The 16,495-nt window shown below is 44.0% G+C and overlaps 2 protein-coding genes across 2 annotated transcripts; both read right to left on the reverse strand.

Annotated features, from left to right (window-relative positions):
• Positions 1 to 5,032: 5,032 nt before the first annotated feature.
• LOC126209906 (serine/threonine-protein phosphatase 6 regulatory ankyrin repeat subunit B-like) lies at positions 5,033 to 9,859 on the reverse strand. Its single transcript, XM_049939027.1, has one exon. The coding sequence runs from the start codon at positions 9,857 to 9,859 to the stop codon at positions 5,033 to 5,035; it is 4,827 nt and encodes a 1,608-aa protein (XP_049794984.1).
• Positions 9,860 to 9,889: 30 nt separating this feature from the next.
• On the reverse strand, positions 9,890 to 10,483 carry LOC126209907 (ankyrin repeat and SOCS box protein 8-like). Its single transcript, XM_049939028.1, has one exon. The coding sequence runs from the start codon at positions 10,481 to 10,483 to the stop codon at positions 9,890 to 9,892; it is 594 nt and encodes a 197-aa protein (XP_049794985.1).
• Between the last annotated feature and the right edge of the window lie 6,012 nt (positions 10,484 to 16,495).

The raw sequence follows: 16,495 nt of genomic DNA on the forward strand, positions 1-16,495 counted from the left end.
CCAATGCTTGTAATTTCTGCTTCTTTTCATCTAATTGCTCTATTGCTTCTTCTTGTGAGATTTTACCTAACCTTTTTCGTTTTTTGTCTGATATTTCATTTCTTATAAATTGTGTTAGCTGTCCGATGTCTTTTCTGTTTTCCTATTCTGATCTGTAGCCTGTGTTGCCATGCTGGTTTTGTGGGTTTCTTCTGTGTGTTGGTTGGTTCTGATCTCTGCCTAGTGTGTATATTTAGTGTAGTGAGTGCTCCTACATAAACCAGTAGTTGTAACTCCACCATGGTTGTATTTTCATTTATTTTGTTGTGTATGATTGTGTTGATAGTTGTTGTTGTTGTTTCGACTTGTGGGTTATTTGGTGGTCTATGCAATAATGGTCTAATGTCCGTATTTGAGTCTTTGTATTCTATATGTGTCAGCTGAAATTTTTCTTCTATATCTAACATGGGTGTCACTTCGTGTTGTATTTGTGCTTGTTCTGGTGGCTGTCTTAAGATGTCATTTTCCTCTGATTGTTTAATTGATGCGTGTTCTTTGTTTGTTTGCTCTGGGATGTTTGAGTCCATTACTGTATTTTCTTCTTCTGATTGCACATTATTTTGTTCTGGTATTTGTTGTACTTGTTGTTTGATGTTTTCTAATTCTGACTGGGGTATCCTGTTATTTTTTATTATTACATGGATCTGATCAGCTAGTTAATTTTCTGTTAAAAATTTTAATTCTGGGTATCTGGTAATAAATGTTGTGTATACTTGTGATTCATATATACCACATACCACACCATATCTCATCATATCCTCATCTCATCATATCCTCATCTCATCATATCCTCATCTCATCATATCCTCATCTCATCATATCCTCATCTCATCATATCCTCATCTCATCATATCCTCATCTCATCATATCCTCATCTCATCATATCCTCATCTCATCATATCCTCATCTCATCATATCCTCATCTCATCATATCCTCATCTCATCATATCCTCATCTCATCATATCCTCATCTCATCATATCCTCATCTCATCATATCCTCATCTCATCATATCCTCATCTCATCATATCCTCATCTCATCATATCCTCATCTCATCATATCCTCATCTCATCATATCCTCATCTCATCATATCCTCATCTCATCATATCCTCATCTCATCATATCCTCATCTCATCATATCCTCATCTCATCATATCCTCATCTCATCATATCCTCATCTCATCATATCCTCATCTCATCATATCCTCATCTCATCATATCCTCATCTCATCATATCCTCATCTCATCATATCCTCATCTCATCATATCCTCATCTCATCATATCCTCATCTCATCATATCCTCATCTCATCATATCCTCATCTCATCATATCCTCATCTCATCATATCCTCATCTCATCATATCCTCATCTCATCATATCCTCATCTCATCATATCCTCATCTCATCATATCCTCATCTCATCATATCCTCATCTCATCATATCCTCATCTCATCATATCCTCATCTCATCATATCCTCATCTCATCATATCCTCATCTCATCATATCCTCATATCATCATATCCTCATATCATCATATCCTCATATCATCATATCCTCATATCATCATATCCTCATATCATCATATCCTCATATCATCATATCCTCATATCATCATATCCTCATATCATCATATCCTCATATCATCATATCCTCATATCATCATATCCTCATATCATCATATCCTCATATCATCATATCCTCATATCATCATATCCTCATATCATCATATCCTCATATCATCATATCCTCATATCATCATATCCTCATATCATCATATCCTCATATCATCATATCCTCATATCATCATATCCTCATATCATCATATCCTCATATCATCATATCCTCATATCATCATATCCTCATATCATCATATCCTCATATCATCTCATAATCATTATTAAAGAGAGTGAGACCATCTTAACCAACAGTACACAAGTAGCTAATGTATTTAACAACCATTTCTTAAGTGTAGGTGAAAAAACTGGTGAGAATTGTTCAAAAGAAAAAAGCCATGCAGTACATGGAAGAGTCAGTTTTGAGAATTCATAGACTAATTTTCATCTAACGATGTCTTGTGAAATAAGGAAAAATCATTAAATCTTTGAAAAATAGATGTTCTGTTGTAGTAGATGACATCTCTAACAAGACATTAAAATAGTCACATCTGTAATTCATCACTAACTCAAGGTATTTTCTCAGACAGGTTAAAATATGCCATTGTAAAGCCTCTACAAAAAAGAGGACACCACAGGTGTCAATAATTACCAGCCAGTATCCTTGATCACAGTATTTCAAAAATTGTAGAGAAAGTAATGTACTCAAGTGGTTAGCCATCTCAGCAGTAATGGGATACTTAGCAAATCACAGTTTGGATTTCAAAAATGTTGTTCCACTAAAGACAGCAATATACAATTTCACTGCCGACGTAACAGTGTTTTTAAATAGTAAAATGTCACCAATAGGTATTTTCTGCGACTTATACAAACCATTTGATTGTGTGAACCATGACATTATGTTACAGAAATTACAATTCTATGGTATATATGGATCACCAAATGAGTGGCTTACGTCACATCTACAGAACAGAAAGCAAAAAGTTTCTTTATATGGTTTGAGTGATTTCAGGAAGCTTTCCACTTCATCTAACTGGGGTGAAATTATATTAGGTGTTCCACAGAATACAATCATGGGTCCCCTTCTGTTTTTGATATACTTTAATGACCTCCATTCTTATCTGAAACAAGAAGCTAAACTGACGCTGTTAGCTGAGCATACAAGCATCATTATTAATCCAGTGAAAGAAACCCCCAATAGAAAATGATACAAAGAATTTCTTTGGAAAAGACACTGATTGGTTTTCTGGAAATAGGCTTGCTCTGAACTTTTAAAAAACACAGTTCATCCAATTTTCTACTTTAAGGAGTACAGTTCCTTCAATAAATATAACACATCAACAGAAGTCAGTAGCCAGGGTAGAGCATACTACGTTTTTGGGTGTACATATAGATGAGAATCTTAATCGGAAAATTGGATTACTAAAGCGACTATGTTCAGCAGCTTTTGCAATCGGAGTAATTGCTAATTTTGAGGATATAGAAATTAGGAAACTAACATACTTTGCATACGTTCACTCTCTGATATCATACGGAATAATATTTTGAAGCATCTCAACTCTTAGGTAAAAAGTATTCGCTGCTCAAAAGAAAGTGGTTAGAATAATGTGTGGGGCTCATAATTACACATCTCGTGGGCATCTCCTTAAAAGATTAAGAATTTTTACAATAGCCTCACATTACATTTACTCAGGAATGAAATTTGTTGTGAAGAACATAGACCACTTTAAAAACAACAGTGACATTCATGATTATAATACCACAAGAAAGAAAGACTTTCGCTTATCCTCTACTTAACCTATCTTTGGCACAGAAAGGGGCAAAACATCCTGCTGCAAAACACTTTGAAAAATTACCGGATGAAATAAAATGTCAGACAGCAGTAACAGTTTTAACAATAAACTGAAATCATATCATCTTGACAACTCCTCCTATACCATAGATGAATTTTTGAATAGGAATAAATAAGTATATACGTATAATATTTGTATTTTGTGCCATTTAACCTTAAAAAAACCTTCATTCACATGTGCATTTCTTATGCACTTGGCACATTCCACATCATAATAGTTACCGTGAGACTCATCAATGGAACACATCACTAACTAACTTACTTACTTTGTAATCAGAGGTAGATTGGCAACTGCAAGCCACAAAAGTGGTGATCACCAAAAGTGGTGATCACCAAAAGTGGTGATCACCAAAAGTGGTGATCACCAAAAGTGGTGATCACCAAAAGTGGTGATCACCAAAAGTGGTGATCACCAAAAGTGGTGATCACCAAAAGTGGTGATCACCAAAAGTGGTGATCACCAAAAGTGGTGATCACCAAAAGTGGTGATCACCAAAAGTGGTGATCACCAAAAGTGGTGATCACCAAAAGTGGTGATCACCAAAAGTGGTGATCACCAAAAGTGGTGATCACCAAAAGTGGTGATCACCAAAAGTGGTGATCACCAAAAGTGGTGATAACGAGAACCATGCAGTGATGAAATATATCATAATTTTGTGTGTGCATTTACCATCTGTTATCTACTTGCACATTATTATAAATTAGAAACTTGACACTTCTCAAAAAAAACAAAAAAAAAAGACTACTGTCACGAGCCTTATGAAACTTTTGTGAATTAACATCAATAATAGTAATCCCAAATATTAATCAAAATTAATTAATGAAAATTTTTCAAGATAAAGTGCAACACTTTTTCTTAGGAAATAAAGGATGTTGTGACTTGATGTTTAACCAAGTCAGTTCTGTGGGGGCCAGTTGTTTGCCTACAAATCTGATTTTCACAAACTATTTTCCTCAAAATGTTGTGTCTGTGCCTTGAGCTCTTTTAGTTGCCAGTGCCTCAATTGTCTCTGGTTCTTTCACTGCTATCAAGTGGTTGTTAACTCCTAGAGTGTGATGTTCCATCACTCCATTCATAGTGTGCTACTTCATTATCTAATAATTGCATCTTTAAACAATATATGCCCATGCAGTTAAATGATAGAGAAGAAAAAATAATACCAGAATCGTGTAATATTTTACAACATTCATTCGTAACTCACTCCCATTACACTAAAAATACACAAGAGGAAAGAAAAAAAAGAAAATGTATTACGTTAGGTCCAGTTATGTTAGAACAAAGTGTGCCTTCACAGCATGCTGCTTCTCTTGTCCGCAGCATCACCTTCCCTCACTGGCGGTAAAACGATTTCCATGCTACATGTCAGCTGGAACAATGAAAGAATGTATTACAAAACTTATGCGTCGCTTGTAGCTCTGGTCCTTTTATTGCCACATAACACAGCACTGAACAAGGGTGTTCAAAAGTAAGTAATTTTCAACTGTGAATCAGCTATAGCTTCTTCAAACAGCCTCCACAGTAGCTTAATACCTCTTGGTCATTCCCTTTACTGCTGCACAGTACATTGGTATATTGTAATGATTGTTACGTGTTGCGACTATGGAACAAGCTTTCAAAACTCGTCTCACACACTGAATGTCTATGGACATGCCAACAACATGAAGTGGAGTCTGCCCGTCTTTATTAACTTGCTCGGGGTATGCCCCAACCTTGAGCAGCAGCTTCACGCTTTCAGCATTGCCCACAGATGCTGCATAGTGCAGTGGCGTGTTACCACGATTATCCTCTCTTACCATTCTTGCACCGGCTTCTAGAAGTAGCTTCACACACTCGGTGTCACCAGACATGCTGGTGAAATGTAGTGGAGTCCGGCCATCTTCATTCACTTTCTCTGAGTATGCCCTGGTGTCCAGCATCAGCCTCACACTTTCAGCATTGCCCACAGATGCTGCATAGCGCAGTGGCGTGTTACCACGATTATCCTCTCTTACCATTCTTGCACCGGCTTCTAAAAGTAGCTTCACACACTCGGTGTCACCAGACATGCTGGCGAAATGTAGTGGAGTCCGGCCATCTTCATTCACTTTCTCTGAGTATGCCCCAGTGTCCAGCATCAGCCTCACACTTTCAGCATTGCCCACAGATGCTGCATAGTGCAGTGGCGTGTTACCACGATTATCCTGTCTTACCAATCTTGCACCGTCTTCTAAAAGTAGCTTCACACACTCGGTGTCACCAGACATGCTGGCGAAATGTAGTGGAGTCCGGCCATCTTCATTCACTTTCTCGGGGTACGCCCCGGTGTCCAGCATCAGCCTCACACTTTCAGCATTGCCCACAGATGCTGCATAGTGCAGTGGCGTGTTACCACGATTATCCTGTCTTACCAATCTTGCACCGGCTTCTAAAAGTAGCTTCACACACTCGGTGTCACCAGACATGCTGGCGAAATGTAGTGGGGTCTGGCCAACTTCATTCACTTTCTCGGGGTATGCCCCGGTGTCCAGCATCAGCCTCACACTTTCAGCACTGCCCACAGATGCTGCATAGTGCAGTGGCGTGTTACCACGATTATCCTGTCTTACCATTCTTGCACAGTCTTCTAAAAGTAGCTTCACACACTCGGTGTCACCAGACATGCTGGCGAAATGTAGTGGAGTCCGGCCATCTTCATTCACTTTCTCGGGGTACGCCCCGGTGTCCAGCATCAGCCTCACACTTTCAGCATTGCCCACAGATGCTGCATAGTGCAGTGGCGTGTTACCACGATTATCCTGTCTTACCAATCTTGCACCGGCTTCTAAAAGTAGCTTCACACACTCGGTGTCACCAGACATGCTGGCGAAATGTAGTGGAGTCCGGCCATCTTCATTCACTTTCTCGGGGTACGCCCCGGTGTCCAGCATCAGCCTCACACTTTCAGCATTGCCCACAGATGCTGCATAGTGCAGTGGCGTGTTACCACGATTATCCTGTCTTACCAATCTTGCACCGGCTTCTAAAAGTAGCTTCACACACTCGGTGTCACCAGACATGCTGGCGAAATGTAGTGGAGTCCGGCCATCTTCATTCACTTTCTCGGGGTACGCCCCGGTGTCCAGCATCAGCCTCACACTTTCAGCATTGCCCACAGATGCTGCATAGTGCAGTGGCGTGTTACCACGATTATCCTGTCTTACCAATCTTGCACCGGCTTCTAAAAGTAGCTTCACACACTCGGTGTCACCAGACATGCTGGCGAAATGTAGTGGAGTCCGGCCATCTTCATTCACTTTCTCGGGGTACGCCCCGGTGTCCACCATCAGCCTCACACTTTCAGCATTGCCCACAGATGCTGCATAGTGCAGTGGCGTGTTACCACGATTATCCTGTCTTACCAATCTTGCACCGTCTTCTAAAAGTAGCTTCACACACTCGGTGTCACCAGACATGCTGGCGAAATGTAGTGGGGTCTGGCCAACTTCATTCACTTTCTCGGGGTATGCCCCGGTGTCCAGCATCAGCCTCACACTTTCAGCACTGCCCACAGATGCTGCATAGTGCAGTGGCGTGTTACCACGATTATCCTGTCTTACCATTCTTGCACCGTCTTCTAAAAGTAGCTTCACACACTCGGTGTCACCAGACATGCTGGCGAAATGTAGTGGAGTCCGGCCATCTTCATTCACTTTCTCGGGGTACGCCCCGGTGTCCGGCATCAGCCTCACACTTTCAGCATTGCCCACAGATGCTGCATAGTGCAGTGGCGTGTTACCACGATTATCCTGTCTTACCAATCTTGCACCGGCTTCTAAAAGTAGCTTCACACACTCGGTGTCACCAGACATGCTGGCGAAATGTAGTGGGGTCCGGCCATCTTCATTCACTTTCTCGGGGTATGCCCCGGTGTCCAGCATCAGCCTCACACTTTCAGCACTGCCCACAGATGCTGCATAGTGCAGTGGCGTGTTACCACGATTATCCTGTCTTACCATTCTTGCACCGTCTTCTAAAAGTAGCTTCACACACTCGGTGTCACCAGACATGCTGGCGAAATGTAGTGGAGTCCGGCCATCTTCATTCACTTTCTCGGGGTACGCCCCGGTGTCCAGCATCAGCCTCACACTTTCAGCATTGCCCACAGATGCTGCATAGTGCAGTGGCGTGTTACCACGATTATCCTGTCTTACCAATCTTGCACCGGCTTCTAAAAGTAGCTTCACACACTCGGTGTCACCAGACATGCTGGCGAAATGTAGTGGAGTCCGGCCATCTTCATTCACTTTCTCGGGGTACGCCCCGGTGTCCAGCATCAGCCTCACACTTTCAGCATTGCCCACAGATGCTGCATAGTGCAGTGGCGTGTTACCACGATTATCCTGTCTTACCAATCTTGCACCGGCTTCTAAAAGTAGCTTCACACACTCGGTGTCACCAGACATGCTGGCGAAATGTAGTGGAGTCCGGCCATCTTCATTCACTTTCTCCGGGTACGCCCCGGTGTCCAGCATCAGCCTCACACTTTCAGCATTGCCCACAGATGCTGCATAGTGCAGTGGCGTGTTACCACGATTATCCTGTCTTACCAATCTTGCACCGGCTTCTAAAAGTAGCTTCACACACTCGGTGTCACCAGACATGCTGGCGAAATGTAGTGGAGTCCGGCCATCTTCATTCACTTTCTCGGGGTACGCCCCGGTGTCCAGCATCAGCCTCACACTTTCAGCATTGCCCACAGATGCTGCATAGTGCAGTGGCGTGTTACCACGATTATCCTGTCTTACCAATCTTGCACCGGCTTCTAAAAGTAGCTTCACACACTCGGTGTCACCAGACATGCTGGCGAAATGTAGTGGAGTCCGGCCATCTTCATTCACTTTCTCGGGGTACGCCCCGGTGTCCAGCATCAGCCTCACACTTTCAGCATTGCCCACAGATGCTGCATAGTGCAGTGGCGTGTTACCACGATTATCCTGTCTTACCAATCTTGCACCGGCTTCTAAAAGTAGCTTCACACACTCGGTGTCACCAGACATGCTGGCGAAATGTAGTGGAGTCCGGCCATCTTCATTCACTTTCTCGGGGTACGCCCCGGTGTCCAGCATCAGCCTCACACTTTCAGCATTGCCCACAGATGCTGCATAGTGCAGTGGCGTGTTACCACGATTATCCTGTCTTACCAATCTTGCACCGGCTTCTAAAAGTAGCTTCACACACTCGGTGTCACCAGACATGCTGGCGAAATGTAGTGGAGTCCGGCCATCTTCATTCACTTTCTCGGGGTACGCCCCGGTGTCCAGCATCAGCCTCACACTTTCAGCATTGCCCACAGATGCTGCATAGTGCAGTGGCGTGTTACCACGATTATCCTGTCTTACCAATCTTGCACCGGCTTCTAAAAGTAGCTTCACACACTCGGTGTCACCAGACATGCTGGCGAAATGTAGTGGGGTCCGGCCATCTTCATTCACTTTCTCGGGGTACGCCCCGGTGTCCAGCATCAGCCTCACACTTTCAGCACTGCCCACAGATGCTGCATAGTGCAGTGGCGTGTTACCACGATTATCCTGTCTTACCATTCTTGCACCGTCTTCTAAAAGTAGCTTCACACACTCGGTGTCACCAGACATGCTGGCGAAATGTAGTGGAGTCCGGCCATCTTCATTCACTTTCTCGGGGTACGCCCCGGTGTCCAGCATCAGCCTCACACTTTCAGCATTGCCCACAGATGCTGCATAGTGCAGTGGCGTGTTACCACGATTATCCTGTCTTACCAATCTTGCACCGGCTTCTAAAAGTAGCTTCACACACTCGGTGTCACCAGACATGCTGGCGAAATGTAGTGGAGTCCGGCCATCTTCATTCACTTTCTCGGGGTACGCCCCGGTGTCCAGCATCAGCCTCACACTTTCAGCATTGCCCACAGATGCTGCATAGTGCAGTGGCGTGTTACCACGATTATCCTGTCTTACCAATCTTGCACCGGCTTCTAAAAGTAGCTTCACACACTCGGTGTCACCAGACATGCTGGCGAAATGTAGTGGAGTCCGGCCATCTTCATTCACTTTCTCGGGGTACGCCCCGGTGTCCAGCATCAGCCTCACACTTTCAGCATTGCCCACAGATGCTGCATAGTGCAGTGGCGTGTTACCACGATTATCCTGTCTTACCAATCTTGCACCGGCTTCTAAAAGTAGCTTCACACACTCGGTGTCACCAGACATGCTGGCGAAATGTAGTGGGGTCCGGCCATCTTCATTCACTTTCTCGGGGTATGCCCCGGTGTCCAGCATCAGCCTCACACTTTCAGCATTGCCCACAGATGCTGCATAGTGCAGTGGCGTGTTACCACGATTATCCTCTCTTACCATTCTTGCACCAACTTCTAAAAGTCGTTTCACTCATTCTGTGTCACTGCAGAGGCTGGCAAAATGTAGAGGTGTGTCATTATCTTTGTTCCTCCTGTGAACGTCAGCTCCTGCTTCCACTAGTAGCCTGACATATGCTGAACTGTCTTCTTCTGGTGCCCTACTTAGGGGAGTGAAACCAGAACCCTCCTTCTCCTGTATATCTACACCAACTTTCGGGAGATGCCTCGAACACTCTGGGTTGCTGCTCAGTACGGTGCATAGCACGGCACTGACACTGTTAGCGACCCTCGCTGTCACATCTGTTTTCGCTTGCAACAGCTGCCTCACACGCAAGGCGTTACCTCTTTTTGCTGTCTCAATGAGAAGTGTGTTAAAGATGCCTCTCACCGGGATACTGCGAGCAGCTGCACGTAGGAGGCGCTTCAAACTTTCATCATTGCCAGTATAGTGCAGTACTGTGAGAGAATACCCATCTGTCAACCAAAGGTTTTTGACTTCATAGGCCAGCAACTTGACAAATTCTGCGCTATCGCTGTTGGTTGCTAAGTACAATGGTGTGCAACAGTCTGAGTGTCTGCTCTGGTCCTGTTGACCAGTTCGACTGGATTCTCGATGCATTTCCATATTTGATCCAACACTTGTTGACGTTCTCTCCATCCAGTATTTTAAGCATAAGCAGCTTCGCAACCTGTAAACAGTAATGATGTTTTAGAGTGAACAATGGTAGTGATTAAATTTATAATTTTTATGTATTTTTTGCCACAAAAGCTTTACCAATGCCCATCTAACAGAAAGTTAACTTCGTCAGACATGTAAGTTATTTTATATGCATTTTGGATGCATGGCGCTATGAACATCACTAATTTGATCAACATTTTATTTTCTAAGAAACACGTTTTACTTGTTTTGAAAAAAATCATTTTCAATGTTATGCCGTTTCACAGTGAGACACTAAAACTGACGTTTCGACCGATTTTGGAACGGTTCTCTTCCTGGTGACTGAACTGCTGGGTGTATAACGGAAACTATAGAACATGTGAACGACTCCCTTTTGGTCACTTATCTTACTTGAGAGGTTTCAGCGGTCCCGAATGCAAGCTGCAGCTTCACGGACAAATTAACCCATTACTTGCCAAAACTATCAGGTCATTTTTTGCAAACTTTTATGCATAAATACGTTACATTGAGTGATTGAATAAAAAGTGGTTTCGAAAATTTTCCGTTTATTAGAACAAAAACTACAGATCGTCCCATTTTTGGGATATTGGCCAAATGTGCTATCCAAATTAACAACCTTATTCTCCATGCATAATATTGTAAGAAACACAAACAATAAATAAAGAATGTTAATATTATTGAATGTCTATTCAGTATGAAAAAGCAAAACACTTGTGTACACCAACATTGCACCTATCACAAATTTTTGTTGCTTTGTTCTTGCAGTAAGCACATCTCCTGTGTTTTACTCTCTTCTGTGTTTTACTTGACACAGTGAAATGATTTCCTGGATCTATTCGTACATCTGTGCTCACCTGTCCTCCCATCAATTTGCTTCCTTGTGGTCCTCTGCGTTTTGGTACTGATAGGTAAAACATCACTATTGTCTGTCGGACATCCAAAAGTGAGAGGTTCTCTCTGAAGTACCGGCTTCATCTTGTAGAGCAGACTCATTGTTCAATACATTTTTGTCAATGTCTTAATCTGTTATTACATCTGCATCGGGTGGAATAATCGCCAATTCTACGTCATCGTCTTTGTCACTCTCTTCATGATTCGCTAGTTCTGCTAGAATTTCTTCAAGTTTAAGTCCACACGGCATGTTTTAATCCTGTTGGAATCTTAAAATTCGAATAGAACAGGAAAAAATCAAATATAACCAACGCAAAAAGCAATTCTTCTCTGTATAATACGTGCATACAAGAATAGGGCACATCAACAATAAATGATAGTGTAACACGCCATTGTCCCATTATTGGAACGCATAAAATATATCGATATCGCAGTTACTTGAGAAAATCTGAAGTATACTTAATCTAACATGGACATCCATATGTTCATAACAAACGCGCCCAGACAACTAAATCACAGCTCATTTTCGTCCAGGAACTACCAGCAGACAGTGCTTTCAAGTGCGAGAACAAAAAATCGGCAAGTTTATAATTTTCCTGATGTGAAGTACTTAGAAAAAAGTTATTTATTTTACATTTACAGGCATTATAGCAGTTAGTTGAACCTACAGGTTCAACAATAAATGCTAAAAGCTCCATTGCTTACGTAGATGTAAGTAAAATATACGCGTCCCAAAAAAGGGACAATGGCCAGTAATGGGTTACATCAATATACCAGAGCGGCCACAATGTCCGAGACCCATTGTTAGCTGCAACAGGCAGAAGACGTGCTTTGTTGGTGATGATATTTTCTAGCTTTTGACTGAGAAACTAACGCTGCAGTGTCCTCCTTCGATACGCCACTCTAGAATTTGGCACAGAAATAGCTAAGTTTTGGCCGTGCAATTCGCACCTTCAGTTATATGTTAAATCTGCCTTCAGGATTTTCTTTTGTGGGAAACCATGAACGCAAGACTCGTGCGCCAATTTGTAATTCTACATTAGCGTATTTTACTGTTCACGTCGATTGTGCATAATCTTTCACCGATTGTATTAAAAACAGTTTGTACTGAGATACGTTGTGAAATTTCGAACTTTCGCAAGTGCCGCAATAAAGTCCTACTATTATCGTCAATTGTAGCCGTAAACTTATTTGTGATCTTTTAAAATGTTTGGAAACAGTAGGCCTAATCTCGTGCGAAACACTAGGTCTCTAATTTCCTTGTATAGTTACGTGAGAAACTGAAAATTTTCAGACGTTTGCAAAACCGTATTTTCTTAAGTTACCGTTAGGGCTGGTTCGGATAACATCTTTCGTAGCAAATCAGCGTTTGTGAATCATAGTTACTACCAAAGAATCGATCACCCCAGATTTCATTGTATATTAATGCATATAAACGGGCATTTTTGAGAATTTTTGGAAGTTACATTGTCCTGTGCATAATCTAATTTGTAGGAAATCGACGTTTATGATTTAGTTATTGTAGCAGATAATCTAACGTATTATGTTACATCTAGTTTTTCCTTGAAGAGGAGATATGTTATCTACATTTATCGTAAATTACTCTATTTTCGAGTTTGTTAATAAATATAATTAACTTCAAATGTATTAGTAAAACAGTAATTTTTACCACAGGTTTTTCTGTTGCCTTTATACAAATTCGCTTTGTGTATTTCCTTCAATTCCTATAGGAAATTAGTAATCTTTTTAGATCAACAGATTTGAAAGATAATCAGCAGGCTTAGTTTAATGTTGTTTGTTCACCTTCCTGTAATAAAATTGTACAAATGGCTCTGAGCACTATGGAACTTAACATCTGAGGTCATCAGTCCCCTAGAACTTAGAACTACTTAAACCTGACTAATCTAAGGATATCACGCACATCCATGCCCAAGGCAGGATTCGAACCTGCGACCATAGCAGTCGCATGGGTCCAGACTGTAGCGCCTAGAGCCGCTCGGCCACCGCGGCCGGACTTCCTGTAATACACAGCACTAGCCGAAATCCAGCCTGTGGATCCTGTCTCCTCTCCAGAAAGTACGAGATCTGTCAATACCCACTTGACTCTTAGTGGCGTTTCAGTGGTAGATCTATACATACTGTTGTGTTAACGGGTACCAGGGAGGACTCAGGGTGTTATACCGATCCCACTAACTAACAACTTCGAATGCAGTCTGTTGTATCGGCTGCCGCACAGCAGCCGTCAACTCGGCGTGGCGTGCTACAACACAGCGAGTACCGCTGGCGCCACAGACGATGTCAACTGGCGCCAGTGAAGGCGTCGTCGCTGTGTTAGCGGCAGCGTACACACCACTATCGATACGGATTACCCTGGCGTCGCTGCCCTTGCCACCAGAGTGAGCTATAAGGGCGCCATCTACCAACACTTGATTGGCCGGACCTGCGGATTTAAGCGAGCTCCCTGAGCCCGTTTAACCAGTTCAATCTTCGCCGTTGACTGTGTTACTACCCGGCTGCTGGATTCACGACGACCGAACCGTACTGTGGCCTCCCTGGCTGTAAACTTGCGACGCTTCGGTATCTTATTATTTTTTTTTTTTTGTTTTTGGTTTTAGGGCGCTAAACTGCTATGGTCATTAGCGCCCGGTCCGTGACTGAGGAAATAATAAAAACTGAAAATGGAAAACAGCAAAAATGGGAACGAAACTCAAAAAATTGGAGACACTAAAAGCAGAAACAAGGCTTAAAAGTCCACTACAGAGAGGGGTTGATGGTCCCCGATAAAACTTCAAATGACTGACGTCATTTCACTGTCACTAATAAACTGGAGAACGCGGTCGGCTGAGCGCGTGTCATCTGCTAAAATCGACGATAGATCAGGCGATAGCTGTAGACGGGAGCGTAACGGATTAAAATAGGGGCATTCAATTAAAAGGTGTCTTACCGTCCACAGCTGAGAGCAGTGGGGACAGAGTGGGGGAGGATCGCCGCTTAAAAGATGTCGATGGCTAAAAAGACAGTGCCCTATCCGGAGTCTAGCTAAAATTACCTCCTCCCGACGACGCGTTCGGGAGGAAGAGGTCCAAGCGCAAGGAAGGGCTTTCATTTCCCGCAATTTATTACGGGGAAGTGTTGACCAATGCGCATGCCATAAATGAGCAACTTTGCGACATAAACCGCTCCGTAGATCGGTGAAGGGAAGCGACTGAATAGCTGGCCGAGGAAGAGAAACTGCAGCCTTGGCTGCTATATCAGCCGCCTCATTCCCACAGATACCAGCGTGTCCCGGGAGCCAGAGGAACGCCACCGAGACGCCCCCCAGGTGGAGCAAGCGCAGACAGTCCTGAATCCGGTGGACCAGAGGGTGCACAGGGTAGAGAGCTTGGAGACTGAGGAGAGAGCTGAGAGAATCTGAGCAGATTACGTACTGTATCCGCTGATGGCGGCGGATGTAGTGGACAGCCTGGAGAACAGCGAAAAGCTCCGCAGTATAAACCGAACACTGGTCGGGAAGCCGAAAGTGATTTGGGGCGTCGCCAACAATATAGGCACTCCCTACACCCAACGATGTTTTCGAGCCGTCGGTGTAAATAAAGGTGGCGTCCGTCATTTGTGCACATAGAGCAGCAAATGCCCGACGATGAACAAGTGAAGGTGTACCATCCTTGGGAAATTGACAAAGATCACGGAGCAGACAGATCCGGGGACGGAGCCAAGGCGGTGCTGTACCCCAAGTTGTCAAGAAGATTTTAGGAAAGCGGAAGGAAAGAGAATGGAGCAGTTGACGGAAGCGGACTTCCGGGGGTAGTAGGTTTTTTTTTTTTTTTTTTTTTTTTTTTGTTTAAGGGCGCTCAACTGCTGAGGTCATTAGCGCCCAGTCACTGTTGTGAGAGCACATGGAAACTGATAAAACTCAAGGGGATGGGGGGACACCAGAAGGACCTGACAAACATGCAGATAAAATAAGGAAAAAGGTTAAATGTCGTTGGACAAGCCAGTTAAAGTTATAAAACGCAGAATACGAGTAGCTGCTCGAGCGTCATCAGCTAAAACATCCGGTAAAGTAGATGGCAGGGACAGGACAACACGAAATTGACTAAAACGGGGACACGACAATAAAACATGGCGCACTGTGAATGCCTGACCACAAGGGCACTGCGGGGCTGGGTCACCGGAGAGCAGGTAGCGGTGGCTAAACCGGCAATGCCCAATCCGCAACCTGGTCAGAAGGACCTCCTCGCGCCGAGATGGTCGGGAGGAGGTAGTCCAAGCAGTTGGGAGCAGTTTTACTGCCTGGAGCTTGTTTCCTTGGAGGGATGACCAAGCATCCCACCACAACGACACAAGCCTCTTACATACATCCCCACGAACGTCCGATGACGGGACACAATGGGAGGCTGGCCGAGGCAGGAGGACTGCAGCCTTGGCTGCAGCATCCGCAGCCTCATTCCCAGGCACTCCTACAGAAAGCTGACAGGAGAACCATTATCAGCGAAAGAATGGAGGGACTGCTGGATCCGTTGAATCAATGGATGGACCGGATAGGGAGCTCCAAGGCTCTGAAGAGCACTGAGTGAGTCAGAGCAGAGTACATACGATGAATGGCGGTGGCGGTGGGCATACTGAACGGCCTGATGGAGAGCAAAAAGCTCGGCCGTAAAGCTGGAACATTGGTCGAGGAGCCGGTATTTAAAGGTGGCGGCCCCGACGACAAAGGCACAGCCGACACCATCGTCAGTTTTGGAGCCATTGGTGTAAATAAAGGTGTGACCGGCAAGTCGAGCACGAAGTTCGACAAACTGTGAGCAATACACTGCAGCCGGAGTACCCTCCTTCGGGAGTGAGCTGAGGTCGAGATAAATACGAACCGGAGCCTGGAGCCAAGGTGGTGTCGGGCTCTCACCCTCTCTGAAGGTGGTAGGGAGGGCAAAATCCAATTGTCGAAGCAGGCGACGGAAGCGGACTCCGGGGGGCAGCAGGGCAGACACATACAACCCGTACTGACGGTCGAGAGAATCGGCGAAGAAGGACTGGTAGGAGGGGTGGTCAGGCATTGACAACAGCCGG

This window comes from Schistocerca nitens, chromosome 10 (assembly GCF_023898315.1).
Source record: "Schistocerca nitens isolate TAMUIC-IGC-003100 chromosome 10, iqSchNite1.1, whole genome shotgun sequence".
Classification (NCBI taxonomy): Eukaryota; Metazoa; Arthropoda; class Insecta; order Orthoptera; family Acrididae; genus Schistocerca; species Schistocerca nitens.